This window comes from Sinohyriopsis cumingii, chromosome 2 (assembly GCF_028554795.1).
Source record: "Sinohyriopsis cumingii isolate HCF-2022 chromosome 2, ASM2855479v2, whole genome shotgun sequence".
NCBI lineage: Eukaryota > Metazoa > Mollusca > Bivalvia > Unionida > Unionidae > Sinohyriopsis > Sinohyriopsis cumingii.
In genome coordinates, this window is record NC_142962.1 from 149,238,185 (window position 1) to 149,256,002 (window position 17,818).

The 17,818-nt window shown below is 38.5% G+C and overlaps 1 protein-coding gene across 1 annotated transcript in view; it reads right to left on the reverse strand.

Moving 5' to 3' along the window:
- The window catches only part of LOC149806062 (WD repeat domain phosphoinositide-interacting protein 2-like), a 75,710-nt gene extending 59,911 nt beyond the window's left edge, over positions 1–15,799 (reverse strand). Inside the window, exons 1-3 of the mRNA XM_089950936.1 lie at positions 15,560–15,799; positions 15,378–15,460; positions 14,007–14,173 (exon numbers count right to left, since the gene is read on the reverse strand). Of these exons, the coding sequence (XP_089807062.1) occupies positions 14,007–14,173; positions 15,378–15,460; positions 15,560–15,630 (321 nt within the window). The 5' untranslated portion in view covers positions 15,631–15,799. The remainder of the gene's footprint in view (positions 1–14,006; positions 14,174–15,377; positions 15,461–15,559) is intronic.
- Positions 15,800–17,818: the final 2,019 nt, after the last annotated feature.

Below are 17,818 nucleotides of genomic sequence, written 5' to 3' on the forward strand. Positions count from 1 at the left end.
ATTCAAAATCATAGAAAGCAAAACCTAGGTATTATGTTATTGAAGATTTAGCTTTAAAATGCAATTATGCAGGTCAGAAACGTATGGGACAATATATATATATATATATATCGTTTCTTGCTTTGCTTCCACTTCTCCCTGTTAAACTCACTTCTCCCTGTTCTGTTCCAAAGGAAAAGCCACTTCACCCTAAAGTTCAGGTCCAGCTTGACCCCTGACACACACACACAGAAACATAAATCAAATATGACAGTGATGCTGTGGCACTACAAACAGTACCATATTTAACAATTATGCCACTGACCCAATTATATGGGATATTACTGCTTTGCATCCAACTGATTTATGTAGTTCATTCACATGCCTGAATGCTTATTAACAGTGCAATATGTAGCATCATATGGAGATAATGTTTCAAAATATATACTGGTATTATTCCACTGTAGTACCATATTTACATCACAGTCAAGTGTTACAGTGTATTACATTTACAAACACACATGCAGGGCATCACTCTTGCATCTTCATATAATACAGTTTGTGTATGAGAATCTGCTCCCAGGACATACTGTTTCTGTTTCATGGCCCAGTTTTTTTAAATAAGCACAACAGGACTACATTTAAATGAAATTAGCACTATAATACAGAGGTCTCGCTAGGATTTTAAAACTAGGAGTCCAGGACTCCCATTTTGGTAAAAATAGGAGTCCCACCATCAAAAGTTGCAGTCCTTTCTTTCCTACAGAATCAACACAGACGTGAGTGCATCTATTTTTAGATGGAGAGGTTTTTGTAATGTAATCACTCTCTATAATATAGCTTCATTACAACAGTCCACTGACAGGATCACAAATTTATGGTTTATTAATTTGTATACATACTTGTAGTGATTTTAGACAAATAAATAGTATCTGATTTGCTGTTTTTCCCGTATTTTCACAAATATGTGTCAAGTCAGAAAACAACTTAGACCTTAAAGTGCATCTCGCGAATTCCACAACATAGCATTGTCCCATACGTTTCTGACCTACATAATTTGCATTTTAAAGTTAAATCTTTAATAAAATAATACCTAGGCTTTGGTTTCAATGATTTGTATATTTTTTTTCTGAATATATTTGCCTGATAATTTAAGAAAACAGACAATCTAATAAACTGGTACATCCCAGACTTAGCGAAGTCCGCTATTATTTCCCGTTAGGCCTACTGGTTCACTTACAGTTTCAAACTAATTTTATGACGAAATAGTGTATAAGAGTCAGTTGATATATATCCAGATCACCGATTCTGATCTTAAAACACAAGTTTGAATGTTTTATCATCAACGGATAGCATGCAGGAAACTGATAGTTGCTACCTTACTCAGAAAAGTGTTAATGGCCAATCAGCTATCAAAACATAATGCTTGTGAATGGGCAAGAGTTTGTTTGTCAACGTAATTGATATAAAAACTAGGCCTAGATACTGATCCCTTGATGAATACATTTTGCTATAACACTAGAACTAACCAGGCTAAGGCGAACGTCATTTAAAACACATATGGTATGGTCAGTCAATGTACCTCTTAAATAATCACAAGGCGAAGTCGTTTTCGCTTTCCTAACAGAAGAAGGCGAAGTTTACATTTTCAGGCGACTTGTCACCCACTTACAAATGGCATTTTGTCTAAGTCTCAACATGTCTTGATTCTGAGGTCACGTGCACTGCTTATTCTGCTACATTCGGAAATGAACACAATAACGAAAGCTAAAGTTGTTTATTTGATGTATTTTTATAAATGACCACATGTACATCTCTGGGTCTTTCTTCCTCTGAATTCAATCACTGTAAATATCTACATTTTCCCATGTGGCCGCCAGTCAAAGGCTTTGAACTTGCTGCCCAGCTATTGCATCATGTTCTTTTTTATGTACTCTTATAAAATGGCAACATATATGTATCAAGGGGTCTTTCAGTCACTGAATTCTGTCATTGTAAATATCAGCACAGCTAACTGATCAACATATTTTCCCCACAAAGCAGGTGGCTGAAGCAGGACTGGCAAGTCTTTGAATTTTGCCACACACCTATTACATGCGTATGGAGGACTCCTGCCTCAGTGATTTTCTGTGTCTCATATAAAAAATTGGCGTTCAAATATGCATAATTAAGCGTTTCCAAGATCTCTGCAATACTATGTTAAAATTAAATTAGCACTATGAGACTACATTCAGTTTTTTAAATTAGCACTATAAGACTACATTCAGTCTTTAATATCAGCATTACAAGGCAATATTCATAATTAAATCAGCAGTATAAGAGTACATTCAGAATTAAATTCGCATTAGAATAGAAGACGATACAAAAAATTAAATTAACACTACAAGACTATGTTCAGAACTAAATTAGCACTACAAGTCTATATTCAGAATTAAATAGTATTGCAAGTCTATGCTTAGAATTAAATAGCACTACAAGACTACGTTCAATTAAATTAGCACAAGACTGCATTCAGAATTAAATTAGCACTATAAGACTATGTTCAGAATCAAATTAGCACCACAAGTCTATATTCAGAATTAAATAGCACTACAAGACCACATTCAATTAAATTAGCACAAGACTGCATTCAGAATTAAACTAGCACTAGAAGACTGTTCAGAATTAAATAGCACTACAATACTGCATTCAGAATTAAATAGCACTATAAGACTATGTTAAAAATTACACAATAAGATTAAAAGAATAATTAAATTAGCACTAGTCTACATTCAAATTACATTAACACAATGATACATCCAGTCTTTTAAATAAACACTATAAGACCATATTCAGAATTAAATTAGCACAATATGGCAATGTTCAGAATTAAATTAGAACTACAAGACTACATTCAGTCTTTTAAATTAGCACTACATGACTCCATTCAGACTTTTAAACTAACATTACAAGAATATATTTAGTCTTTTAAATTAACATTACAAGACTATATTTAGTCTTTTAAATGAACACTACAAGACTATATTCAGTCTTTTAAATTAGCACTACAAGACTATATTCAGTCTTTTAAATTAGCACTACATGACTACATTCAGACTTTTAAATTAACATTACAAGAATATATTTAGTCTTTTAAATGAACACTACAAGGCTATATTCAGTCTTTTAAATGAACACTACAAGACTATATTCAGTCTTTTAAATTAGCACTACAAGACTACATTCAGTCTTTTAAATTAGCACTACATGACTCCATTCAGACTTTTAAACTAACATTACAAGAATATATTTAGTCTTTTAAATTAACATTACAAGACTATATTTAGTCTTTTAAATGAACACTACAAGGCTACATTCAGTCTTTTAAATTAACACTACAAAAAAACATTCAGTTTTTTAAATTAACACAAGACTATAATTAGTCTTTTAAACGAACACTACAAGGCTACATTTCAGTTTTTTTAAATGAATACTACAAGGCAAAATTTCAGTTTTTTAAATGAACACTACAAGACTATATTCAGAATTAAATTAGCACAATATGACAATGTTCAGAATTAAATTAGAGCTACAGAACTACATTCAGTCTTTTAAATTAGCACTACAGGACTACATTCAGACTTTTAAACATTGCAAGACTACATTTAGTCTTTTAAATTAACATTACAAGACTATATTCAGACTTTTACATTAACACTACAAGACTATATTCAGTCTTTTACATTAACACTACAAGACTATATTCAGTCTTTTAAATTAACACCATAAGGCTACATTGAGTCTTAAATTAACACTACAAGACTACATTCAGTCTTTTCAATTAACACTACAAGACTACATTCAGTCTTTTAAATTAACACTACAAGACCATATTCAGTCTTAACACTACAAGACTACTTTCAGTCTTTTAAATTAACACTACAAGACTATATGCAGTCTAACAAGCATTACAAGACTATATTCATAAAAAAGCATTTAAAAAAAAATTTGGGTTGCCTCCACTCACTTTACATTGTTTCCATACTGTACTGATTCATATTGTATGACAAGTTTCTAAAACTAATAATGTTTTTCTCAGTGTTTTAATTTCAAATAATCCAATAATAGTTTATGCTAGGCCATGAATTACTTGACTTTCTCTGGGAAATAATCTTGCTAATTCACTGGAGTGGAAAAAAAAAGATTTTCTACATGCCCGCTACTAGACACTGTTAATATTCTGACAAAGAAATTTAAAGTTATTTTTAGAAGATTACATCGTCAAGCAGTAAGTATGGCTGATTCCCACTTAAATCAAACCGAGTTCAAATTAAACAAGTGTAAATATTTTTTTCTTAATATGCTAAGTTTCTTTGAACTGGGAAGAGGTATGTTCCTGCTTATATTTTCTGTGGGAGTATTCACAAAACAGAAGAACATAAATGGTAATTCGCTGATATTGTGCAGGCTCCAGTAAGAAATCAGAACTTCAATCTATTATACATATTGCTAACCAATATATCTGAGCACAAAATAAATAGAAAAGTTGCTTGTTATAAGCAAATAACACGCATTTCATCTCATGGTAGAAAATAGTACATTTTTCACCCACTCCATCAAACAGATCCGTTATATATTTGTTTCAAGCAAATATTCTGTGTATGATATCATAATGTTACATCATAAGCAGCATTACTGTTGGTAATACATGTTGTGAAAGATACATCAAAGTACCTCTTTTTCTTCACTGTATTGAGATGAAATAGGGTCATAATAGAAATACACCTATGTCATGTTTACCCCGACCCAGAGTAGCCCAGTTTGAAACATGTATAATCAAGGTAATTCTGACAGGCCATTGTTTGATGTCAAACATTGCCGAAGGCTAGCACTAATCCGTTACGTAAGATTGTTGTGGCTAGAATTGAAGAGCCGGACATCGGAGTTGCGAGGCCGCCCGATAGCCAATTATCACCTAGGTGTCGAAATGTTTTCCAAGATCAAAAGAAGTTGCCTGAAGAAGTGGGAGTGTCTTAACTTCTTTCCCTGCAAAGAGACAGACAGGTTGAACTGGCCGCTAAGACGATTGGACAGGGGCACAGAGCCACCCAATCAGAATCGAGATGGGGGGAGACCTTGATTTGGGTAGAAAGATATCCCCGCGTCTTCCGGCTAGAGTTAGTTCGCTGAGAGAAATTACCCAGAGGAGATGTTAGCGTAACTCCGAATAGCCATTCGTTATTGGTGGGAAAATCTTAGAGCGGGAAATTCTAAGTACAGAAAGCTTCAAATAAGGTCAGTAGGATATTTGTTCGGTCTTTGTGGAATGCGACTGCATTTCAATTGTAGGTCGTATGTAGCCTTTATTATTACTAGAATCGTAGTACGAAGAATGACTTTGTCTTGTTAATATGTTGCATATTTTGAAGAAATGAGTTGATATTTGTAAAGAATTATATAGCTTGCTAGCCGTCGTAAGAGTTAATATTGTACTTTGCTATGTGCGTATTTTATAGTAGACTAACACACATGTTCATATGATTATAGATTTTGCCATTGTTGAATATTTGTAATGTACAGACATGCATCTGATTGTTGTCAGATTGTAGTACGATGAGGTTAAATATATATGTGTATATACTGACATGATGCAATGTATTGATGTCTGTATAACAATTCGCTGATACCGTGTTATTACGCCATTGTTTACCCTGCAAGAAGTGTGTGGGAATTTCGATGTGTATGCATGCGTGACCGAAACAGTGATAGCTATCTGATGATTAATTGTTGATATAGAGTGAGGTGAGATTTAATAAAACATATGTTAACCCCTTGTGGTTTTTCACAGGAAGCTTTGAGGGACAGACCAGTTATAGTTTGGTCCCGAAGTCTCAGATAGAGAGACGGAGGAAAAGAGAAGAAAGGAGAGAACTCAGGACAAGTTGAAGTCTAGGAGCAAAATTGTAGGAGAAGATAGTAGAGAGGGAAATGGAGACAAAGGAGGAGTTAGAGGAACGGAAAGAAGGAAGGAATCAGCTGGAAAGAAATAGATGAGTAGATGCAAGGACAGGGGGAAAATCGAACTCACACTGTAAATCACGGGATGAATTAGGCTGTCACTTGGTCGAGGGAAAGACGAGTGATTGGAAGTTATCGTTTTTAAATTATTAAATTTATTAAATTGTTATTGATTGAATTTCATCTTCGTGTTCTCTATAATTTAATCGTCGGCATTGCTGACTGGGGGCTCAGAGCTGTAAATCTACATCGTCACTAATTTAACTTTCTAACCTAACGAGCCAGGGTGGAACCTTCATCATAATTTAATTAAATTATATTGGAAGAACCCCACCCCAGTACGTGCAAACCTCACAGTGGGCGCTTCGTCCGGGATTTGAATTAGACATAAATATTATTTTACGACCTAAAGTTTATTTGTTAGGAAGTATTAGTGAACAGTGTGAGATATTTTCCATCCTGTGTATTTTGAATTTTTATGATTTTCTCATCTTGTGTTTGTTATATTTGATATCTGCATGTTTGGTAGATCTTTAATTACTTGCAGTAATTGTGAAGCAAATATCGAGCAAATACCTTACCTGAATGAAATTAGTTGCTGTCGACAGGTAAGTATTTGGCTGGGAACTTGTAATATCTGTCCATTGTTAGTAAGGTCGAGACAAGGTATCACTTCCTATTAGTATAACAATATGGCTACAGAAAGGCAAATGATAAAGGAGTACCGTGCCATGGGCTCGGAAGATCTCGGATACGAGGGAGATCGACTGTCAGCATTTATTGAAGAAAGAATCAAGGAATGGAAGGCAGAAAGATATCAGCGGAGCAAGAGCTGGCTAAGATAGCAGCGGACAGAGAGCAAGAGCTGGCCAAGATAGCAGCGGACAGAGAGCTGGAGCTGGCCAAGATAACCGCCGAAAGAGAAACACAGAAAGAGCTGGCCAGGATATCAGCGGCCACAAAAGAACGTGAGCTCGCTCACACTCTCGAAATGGAGAAGGTCAGGTTAGCGGCTAGGGACACCGATTGAGACTGGAGGGACCGGACGTCCTTTCATCGACCAAAGAATGGTCCAGATAAGTATGCCGTGGTTCAGCAATAAAGAGGAGTCTATCGACGATTTTCTTGTGCAGTTTGAGAAACTTGCTCACGCTCATAAAATTCCTGAACAACATTGGGCGATTAATGTCTCAACTTTTTTGCAAGGTGCAGCTCGTGAAGTCTACCACGGCTAAGCTGCAGATGATGCTGACGACTATAATGCGCTCAAAAAGGCCCTTCTCTGCCATTATCGGCTGACCGCCGAAACATACAGTAAACTTTTTCGGGACTCGACAAAAAAGGCAACGGAGACCCACTCTCAATTCCACACCCGTTTTCGAGGGTTATTTGAGAAGTGGATGAAGATGGCCGAAGTAGAACGATCGTACGACGGACTACGTGAGGTTATACTCAAGGAACATGTCCGGATTACTTACCGTCGCGAGTTGACAGTCTTCCTAGCAGAGAGAGAGAGCACCGGACTCTCAAAGAGATCGCTAGCATGGCGGAGCGATACGAGCAGGCACACTCGAAAAGTGGAGGTTCCGGGGGTGCGGACCGACCCCCGACCCACTGAGTCGCGCCGTGTGGTTGAGGTAGAGCAGGCTGTCCGTAACCGTCAGGGAGACGGAAGGGTCGGAGGGGGATCTACAGGTAAGGATGCCAACCATAGACCTGGACAGGCCTCACCCACGAAAGCGGGACTTGCAGGTCGGCGAGGGCCGCCGACGTGTTACAACTGCAAGCGCCCGGGGCATATTGCCAGGGACTGTCCCAAGGGCATGCAGACCCAGGTGAATGCCGTCGCTAGGAAGGAGCGCGAGCCGGGGGCAAGCTGTAACCCAGCCAACCTTGCGTCTGCTACTGTCAATGGAGAAGGTGCCACCATCTTGTATGACACTGGGTGTAGCGTCCCAGCCCTTGTCGACAAGAAGTACGTTAAGCCCGAGGATTACACAGGGGAGGTAATCGAAAGTTCAGTAAGCGAACAGCGCGCGTGACTCATTGCCAGTGGCTGTCATTGACCTCGATTCACCATACGTGAAGGGGAAAATTGAAGCTGCGTGCTTGGATGGTTTATCACATGTCATACTGGGATGTCGTTATGTGTTGCCACAACCGAACCCGAAACCTGCACACCGATGCCTGTGAGTGCTGTGGAAACCAGGTCCAAGAGTCGACAGACGAAAGCGAAGCCGATGGAGTTACATCGACACCGGTGAGTAACGTTCTTCCGGCCTAGCTGAGGAAGCTGCAACAGGAAGACGCACCTCTGGCGCAGTTGCACAAACACGCTGCAGCAGGAACAGAGAAAGAAACTCCGAATGGCGCGGTGAAGTCTGAGTACAAGAAGGGGATCTTGTATCGCCACGCCAGGAAAGGCTGCAAACACTTTAAGCAAGTCGTCGTGCCGAAGGAGAAGCGAGGTGAAGTGTTAAAACTCGCGTACGAAAGTCTCATGAGTGGACACATGGGAATTGCCAAGACGCGTGACTGTCTTGTCAAAGAATTCTACTGGCCAGGGGTCCAGGGAGACGCTAATCGGTTCTGTCTCTCCTGTGACAAGTGTCAGAGAATGGCACCGGAAATGGATCGTTAACCTGTCCCCTTGGGGAGTACACCCCTTATCAATGAACCGTTTAGACGCGTCGCGATGGACTTGATCGGACCGATAAAACCCGCGTCGTCGCACGGAAATCGGTATATCTTAACGGTCGTAGATTACACTACACGCTATCTGGAGGCCGTTGCGCTGCGTAATATTGATTCGGAAACCGTCGCTGAAGCGCTGTTTGGGATTTGGTCAATAGTTGGAGTGCGCGACAAGATCCTGACCGATCAAGGAACACAATTCATGAGTCGCATGATGGCTGAGGTAAACCGACTGATGTCGATTAAACACCTTACGACTACACCGTATTACCCTCAATGTAACGAGCTGGTAGAATGGTTTAACGGGACATTGATGAACACGCTCAAGAAGCTGTGCGAAGGCCGCCCTAAAGACTGAGATAGATACATTCCTGCAATGCTTTTCGCATACCAGGAAGTACCTCAAGCGAGTTTAGGGTTCTCTCCCTTTGAACTCTTGTACGGGAGGACTGTACGTGGCTTAATCACCGTACTGAGACAACTGTGGACGGACGATCATGCTGTGGAGGAGGTACGCACTACCTACCAGTACGTTGCGCACTTGCGCAACAAACTGGAGGAAGTTTGTTCCCTCGCACAGGAGAACCTCAAGCGAGCGAAGGCGCGCCAGGCAAAGAATTACAACAAGCACGCAAAACCACACCAGTTTGAAGTAGGGGACAAGGTGTTGTTACTGCTGCCCAAAGAACACAACAAGTTGCAAGTTTCCTGGAGGGGTCCATACGTTGTCACCGAGAAGGTCGGAGGTCAAACATATCGGATATGGCTACCAACAAAGGAGAAATTGTACCATGCCAATCTCCTTAAGAGATACTGGGCAAGAGAGACCATCAGCGATTCTGTTATCGCCACGATAGTCACCGAGGACACCAAAGGCGATACGGAAGGTGCCAACACTGTTCTGAGCTGTCCGTTAATGAGGGCTGAGACACCCTTGGACGTGACGTGCGACCCCATGTTGACTGCGGTACAGCGGGAAGAGATTGATACGTTGCTGGCCCGGTATTCCAATGTGCTTACGGAAATACCCGGGCGAACGTCGCTTGTCGAGTTCGGGTTAAAGCTGGTGGACAACCGGCCAGTCCAGCGGAAACCCTACCCCTTGCCCCACGCAAAGCAACAAGTTGTAATGGAGGAGATCGAGCAGATGATTGCTCTGGGAGTGATCGAACCCGCCGACTCTCCGTACAGCTCTCTGGTAGTCCTAGTGCAGAAGAAGGATGGCAACCATCGGTTTTGTGTCGACTACCGGAAGCTGAACCAGGTGACAGAATTTCAAGTCGAAATGATACCTGACCCGGAACATATTTTCGCTTCTGTCTCGAAAGCGAAATATTTCTCCAAGCTGGATTTGTTCAAGGGCTATTGGCAAATTCCAGTAAGGGAGGAGGATAGGGCAAAGCTCGCTTTTGCTACTCCCGACAGGACCTACCAATGGTTGGTCATGCCTTTCGGGTTACAGAACGCGCCCAGCGTCTTTACTAGGATGATGCGGAAGTTGTTGGAACCCTTGCACGATAGGGGTGTCCACAACTTCATGGATGACCTCTTGTTAGCCACAGAGACGTGGGGTGACCACCTCACTCTGTTAGCTGACGTTTTGGAGCGGCTACGTCAGGCGGGATTGACAGCTCGCCCTTCCAAATGTCACCTTGGGTTCTGGACATTGGACTATTTAGGACATACCCTGAGCCAAGGTACGCTGTCCCCAGAGAAGTCGAAGGTGGAGCAGCTGAGAAACGCCACAAAGCGCACCACGAAAACTGAGGTGAGGTCATTTCTGGGATTGGCCGGGTATTACCGGAGGTAAGTGGCCAATTTCAGCGCGATTGCGGGGCCGTTGTCTGACCTAACCAAGAAACGTGCCCCGACAAAGGTTATTTGGACAGATGCGTGTGAGCATGCTTTCCAAACGCTGAAGGATAGACTTACATCCGACGCAGTTGTCTGTCTACCGGATCTGGCAAAAGACTTCGTTCTTCGCACCGACGCATGTGACACAGGACTGGGAGCAGTACTACTGCAGGAGTACGATGAGACGCTTTTTCCTGTCGCGTACGGCAGCCGGAAACTGTCTGCTGCCGAGAAGAACTACTCTGTATCGGAGAGAGAATGCCTCGGAATCGTGTTCGGGATATCACGGTTCGAGCGGTACCTATACGGGCAGAAGTTCATATTGGAGACCGACCACCAACCACTCGCGTATCTTGCGCAGGTGAAATTGTCGAATGGACGATTGATGCGATGGTCGCTGTTCTTACAGCAGTACCAGATGCTGATCAGATACGTGAAAGGAACTGAGAACGTAGGCGCCGATTTCATGAGCAGGAGCGCTGAAATGGTATAGATCACTGTATATATATATATATATATTCATGTTCGTACTCAGTGTGTAGTGTCGCGATAATTTTGTTCTTTATTTCGTGTATTGATGCCATTGCATTTGAAGTAATTTTGAGGGAATAAAATCCCGATTTTATTCTCAAGTGTGGGGGGGTGTCATGTTTACCCCGACCCAGAGTAGCCCAGTTTGAAACATGTATTATCAAGGTAATTCTGACAGGCCATTGTTTGATGTCAAACATTGCCGAAGGCTAGCACTAATCCATTACGTAAGATTGTTGTGGCTAGAATTGAAGAGCCGGACATCGGAGTTGCGAGGCCGCCCGATAGCCAATTATCACCTAGGTGTCGAATGTTTTCCAAGATCAAAAGAAGTTGCCTGAAGAAGTGGGATTGTCTTAACTTCTTTCCCTGCAAAGAGACAGACAGGTTGAACTGGCCGCTAAGACGATTGGACAGGGGCACAGCGCCACCCAATCAGAATCGAGATGGGGGGTAGACCTTGATTTGGGTAGAATGATATCTCCGCGTCTTCCGGCTAGAGTTAGTTTGCTGAGAGAAATTACCCAGAGGAGAGGTTAGCGTAACTCCGAATAGCCATTCGTTATTGGTGGGAAAATCTTAGAGCGGGAAATTCTAAGAACAGAAAGCTTCAAATAAGGTCAGTGGGATATTTGTTCAGTCTTTGTGGAATGCGACTGCATTTCAATTGTAGGTCATATGTAGCCTTTATTATTACTAGAATCGTAGTACGAAGAATGACTTTGTTTTGTTAATATGTTGCATATTTTGAAGAAATGAGTTGATATCTGTAAAGAATTATATAGCTTGCTAGCCGTCGTAAGAGTTAATATTGTACTTTGCTATGTGGGTATTTTATAGTAGACACACACACATTTTCATATGATTATAGATTTTGCCATTGTTGAATATTTGTAATGTACAGACATGTATCTGATTGTTGTCAGATTGTAGTACGATGAGGTTAAATATATATGTGTATATATTGACGTGATGCAATGTATTGATGTCTGTATAACAATTCACTGATACCATGTTATTACCCCATTGTTTACCCTGCAAGAAGTGTGTGGGAATTTCGATGTGTATGCATGCGCGACCGAAACAGTGATAGCTATCTGATGATTAATTGTCGATATAGAGTGAGGTGAGATTCGATAAAACATGTTAACGCCTTGTGGTTTTTCACAGGAAGCTTTGAGGGACAGACCAGTTATAGTTTGGTCCCGAAGTCTCAGATAGAGAGACGGAGGAAAAGAGAAGAAAGGAGAGAACTCAGGACAAGTTGAAGTCTAGGAGCGAAATTGTAGGAGGAGATAGTAGAGAGGGAAACGGAGACAAAGGAGGAGTTAGAGGAACGGAAAGAAGGAAGGAATCAGCTGGAAAGAAATAGATGAATAGATGCAAGGACGGGGGGAAATCGAACTCACTGTAAATCACGGGATGAATTAGGCTGTCACTTGGTCGAGGGAAAGACGAGTGATTGGAAGTTATCGTTTTTAAATTATCAAATTTATTAAATTGTTACTGATTGAATTTCATCTTCTTGTTCTCTATAATTTAACCGTCGGCATTGCTGACTGGGGGCTCAGAGCTGTAAATCTACATCGTCACTAATTTAACTTTCTAACCTAACGAGCCAGGGTGGAACCTTCATCATAATTTAATTAAATTATATTGGAAGAACCCCACCCCAGTACCTGCAAACCTCACAACCTAGATATAAAATATGAACATAAACGTTGCTTCAGTTGAATGGGAAATTATGAACTTGTTTTATCTGAGTGATACTGCACTCTTAATGTTGTACAGTATTGTACAGAACAAAATGTGTTCCTTTTTTCCCAAATAAATGTAGTCATATACATATTCCTTGTTAGTATGAAAGGCAGTTATGTTTTACTGAACAGTATGACCATGAATATTTAACATAGTTCACAAAAGCTTTTGTTGAGTCAGCACAGCACTGTTTCATATTTTTAAAAGAGACTCTTCATTGATTTGCAAATAAAAATAATTGCCTTTATAAAATATACATTTAGAAAATATTATCAATTAAACACATCTACATACTTGTCTGGCAAATGACAATGAATGTGTATTAAACTATATATCTAGGTTACTATAGTCTCTGTTTACAAATCTCAATTTGCAAGCCGTTCTGAGAATGAATAAAACTTCGCATACACTGAAGATGGAAAGTAACTCTCAACTGTTAGCTTAGCCAAACACTATCCTAATTGAAAGCAGTCTGTTTTCACTATCTACGCTACAAGGCATGGACTTGAACTGTTGGAATCCAACCAAAAGCTGTTCTAAATAATGTACTACAAAAATAACTATACCTGATTATGTGTGGCCATCATGACATCACAGTCAATGTTGATAATTTTTCAAATTGTTACATTACAAAATACCAAAACTGCCCTGTACTTTTAATAGTGATAGTTGCACTGTTTGGCTCACAAAATGCCAACTACACAATACTAATGATGGAACGGTTTAAACAAACAATAAAAAGACAAAATGTTAGTGATGAACATGTTAATCTGTGACACAGAAATGTCATGTTCCTTGACTGTCCTTTCTACAACAGACCTCCAAGTATTTATACACAGTGAAAAATTTGACTAAAAGATTGGTTTGCTTTGGAATTTATTAGCACAGAAACACAAGTAGGTTATTTAGTGCCAAGGCAAATTGTTGTCTGCAATGGTACACCAAGGTATCTGATCCATTGACAGGATTCAAACCCAGACCCTTTTGGCCACAGGTCTGGCTTACTAACTACTGTGCCACCTCAGCTCCTTGTCGGCAAAAGAACACTCAATGAACCTATATAAACTGTCCATGATGAAAATGTGTTCATTATATGGGCATAAATTATGTAGGTGAAATAAAGAAATGGGTTTATGAATATACCTCAATATGAAAGTATTCTTTATAAAGCAGGTGTCACTGTATTCACATACCTGTCGGTTTAGCTTCACACCTAATATAGAATTGGAATAGCTGTAGTTGCATATTTCTGTTCCTTTCTTGAAATGACAGACCTTGAGCTTTCTGGGTGAGGAGAGACTTACAACTGCTACTAGACTGCTGGCAAACAGCCTTTCTACTAGGCAAATATCATCAGATTCTGTAGTCAAAACAAACACAAACCAAATAATGTTACTAAATGTATATTTAATACAATAACTGTACATTTACAAACTGATCAAATGTTAAATACACCCAATGTAAAAACCCACTTTTGTAACATATATGGAAACAAAATATTTAAAAGAAAGCAATTTCCAATAGCAAACTCAACCCCAAGATAATAGCAAATGTATAAAGCAAATCACACGAGCTTAACCAGTAAGAAATATTTAATGAAAACAAAAGAACTTGCAAATGAAAATTAAGAATTTTGTGGTATTATTTAATCTCAAGTGTTATTTGACTTCAAGGATGTAAAATAGAGCTTCACAACAATCAGTTTAGCTTTGGCAACATGTCTCCACTATGAGTGTCTGCATTTAAGGGTCATTAATTATAATTTTACTAATTACAATATTAATTAATACGGTAGTTATTTCTTTTATCTTTGGCTTCACTGCCAATGACTTTATTATCATACTTTCTAACTTAATCAATCACAATCATTGCTGATTAATATTATATTATATATTAACCTGTGCAATCAAAACATGCTACATCAAGTCTAAGAATGTTCACTCATTATTCAAAAGCTGTTAAAGACATTTATGGTTTGTTTTGTGAATTCTCAGCATGAAAAATGAATGTGTGATACTGACTTAAATAAGTACATGTACAAAAAGAAATATATATACATAAAAAAATACTGAAATGTTAAGTCTTTCCTGCAAAAATATATTAGCACAAATATGCAACACATCACTTTGGGGCCAAATTCTCTTGGGTGAATCATCTCAGAGCCGAAACCTTTCATAATATAACTATAAAGAATGAACAAGACATATGCCACTCAACTAACCAATGGTTAAATATTACCTTAGTGTTTACTATACTTTTCAAAAACAGGTCACTTGGAGTGCTTTCTATATTTAGCCTTGCCTTTGGCCTTTATTTGTTTACACCATAAATCATAACATCTGTAAAACCATTTTCCTCTACCTCAAATCAATGCTTCATAACAATTTACATATTCTTCTTAAAAAATGACATAATTGATTTTAAATGAACTGTCTACCTTTATAAATGAAAACATTGCGAAACAAATGAATGGTCTCATATATTTACCCACAGGGTACATGTTTAAATCAGGTGAAAATTTCCAAAAATATTAACAGGTTTATACTTATACAGTATGTTCTTACCATTGTCATAAATTTGCTCAAGTTTTTCCACAGAACTGAAGGAAAACAGCTTGTATCCTGTCTTTGTACCAACTGCAAGTGATCTACAAGAAAAAGTTATGACAAAGTTACACGTAAACACAATTTTCATTTGTAAACAAAGAAATCAACAACACGAAGAGGTGCGACGAGCAAAAACTTACGTGTAGTCTTGATTAAAATTCAAAAAAAGGATCTCTGAGGCGTGGTCCCCAGCTTGACCTGCGAGGTTCATGAGGCCAGTCAAGCCTTTGGCCACCCCGGAATATAAATAATCCGTCCTGGATATATTTTAAGGGATCAAAGACACCTTTCTATCACAATCTACATGAATCGTCTATTTACACTGCTGACATTTTGTTTTCCCGAACATAGTTTGTAAGCGATGCGTCTATTGACTAACCTAAAGGTGACATCATAGAATACTTTAGACTGGTCACCTATCCATCTTTGTTTATATTGTTTGTATACGTGGTTTGAACTATGAGAGAACCATGCTAAGATTATACTAGCAAATAAGGAACATTCCGTAAGTATGTCTTTTTATTTTAAATAAGTATCAACTTCATCCGAGTACTACAGTAATCAAATATCATGCACATAGTTCCCTTCAATATTAACAAATTAAAATGAAATATCATGTTGGATGTTTACATCATGTTTCATGTATATATAAGTAAAAATGTATATCAGGAGTTTGAAGAAATTGAATCGTCAGAATTATGTGAAAATACAGAGAATTGTTTCTTATTCTGAAATGAAATAATCAAAGATCTGCATGCCGATCTTCAGTTAAAATAATTTTATCGTCAATAATACAGTTTAGAATTTAAAATGTCTCACAAAATAACTAATTTTGAACCTTTGTGTACTTAACACTGCCACTTTAATTAAACCCGGTTCGGTATTAAACCGATGCATGATAAGAACTATTCGATATGAAACTCACTAAAAATATATTTTAAAAAATGTATAATTTCAGCAGGAAACCAGTATATTTTTTAAATAATTCATATGAAAATGTCCTCGTCTTCTAAGTATTTTGTCTTGGTTGTGTGTCTAAAAATATTCCCTTTTTGTATGTACCTTGCCAAGTACGCGTGCATGAAAATATCCTCGTTTTGTATGTTCAGTTTCAAGTTATTTTTTATTTACTTCATCAAGGTTGTGTGTATGATACTGTTACCAATTTACATGTGTTACTTCAAGGCTGTGTATTTAAATGTCCCCCTTTTCGTAAGTACAGTTTCGTGTTTGCGTTTATGAAAATGATGTCCTTTTGCATTTATCACACCAGTGATGTATTTGCATCAATGCCCTCCTTTTGTATATTCCACTTCATTGTTGTTTGTATCAAAATGTTCCCAATTTGCATGTACCAGTTAAGGGTTGTGTGTATGAAAATGCAAATGTCCCCGTTTTGTATATAACACTTAAAAACTGTATCTACGGAAAAGTCCTGTATTGCATGTAAAACGTGAAGAGCATTTATAAAACTTTCTGCATTTTGTCCATTGCTTGTATGAAACTATCCTCATTTTTTATGTGCAAGGTTGTATGATTGAAAACGTCTACTATTTTTCACGTTCCACGTCAAGGCTGTTGAAAGGAAAACTTCCCCGTTTCGTATGTATCACGATATAGTCAAATGTATATTAATGTTATCATTTAGCATATAAAACGCTGTATGCGTGAAAGTGTCTCCATTCCGTATGCACCACGTCAAATCTGGTATGAGCATCTTTAAATATTATAGATTAAAAACCCCTGATCGGTCTTGAAAACGTAATGGTTGTGTATATAACACAATTACAGTTTTTATGCATCACCTCAAAGTTTGCGTTTCAAAATGTCTCTCGGGTTCGCATTAACTACGTTTAGATTATTGATATGGAAAAATGCTCCTATTTTGTATATCTCATATTTTATGTATGAAAAGAACTCTATTTATGTACATCAGGCTATGGAACCGCGGCAGGTTTGTTGGTCGAAAGTCGGCCTCGTAGTCTAATGGTCGTAGATTCGATACCCGCACAGGCCAGCCCTGTTCGGCAGCCATAGAGTGTCCTTAATATTTGTATGCTTAAAAGCCCATAGGCCCGATAGAAGAAGTTCACTTTCTGTTCCCAATGAACGTATTGCTCGTGTGATAATATTTTCAATCAGTATGAAAAAAAATATCAAAATTATGCATAAGAATACGTCAACGTTTAATAATAATAAAAGGACAAAAATAATGTGCAAGTTGACATACACGTTGATAATCGCCGAAAACGCACAATTTTTGGTATGAAAATATTTTCACCCAGTATGATCTTCAAAATGACTTGCTCCATGGAAAGTAGCTTCTCAGTGGTAATTATTTCGTTTATTTTCGCTTATGTCTTCAACAGTATTAAAAAGGTTAGTAATTTATTCCCTAC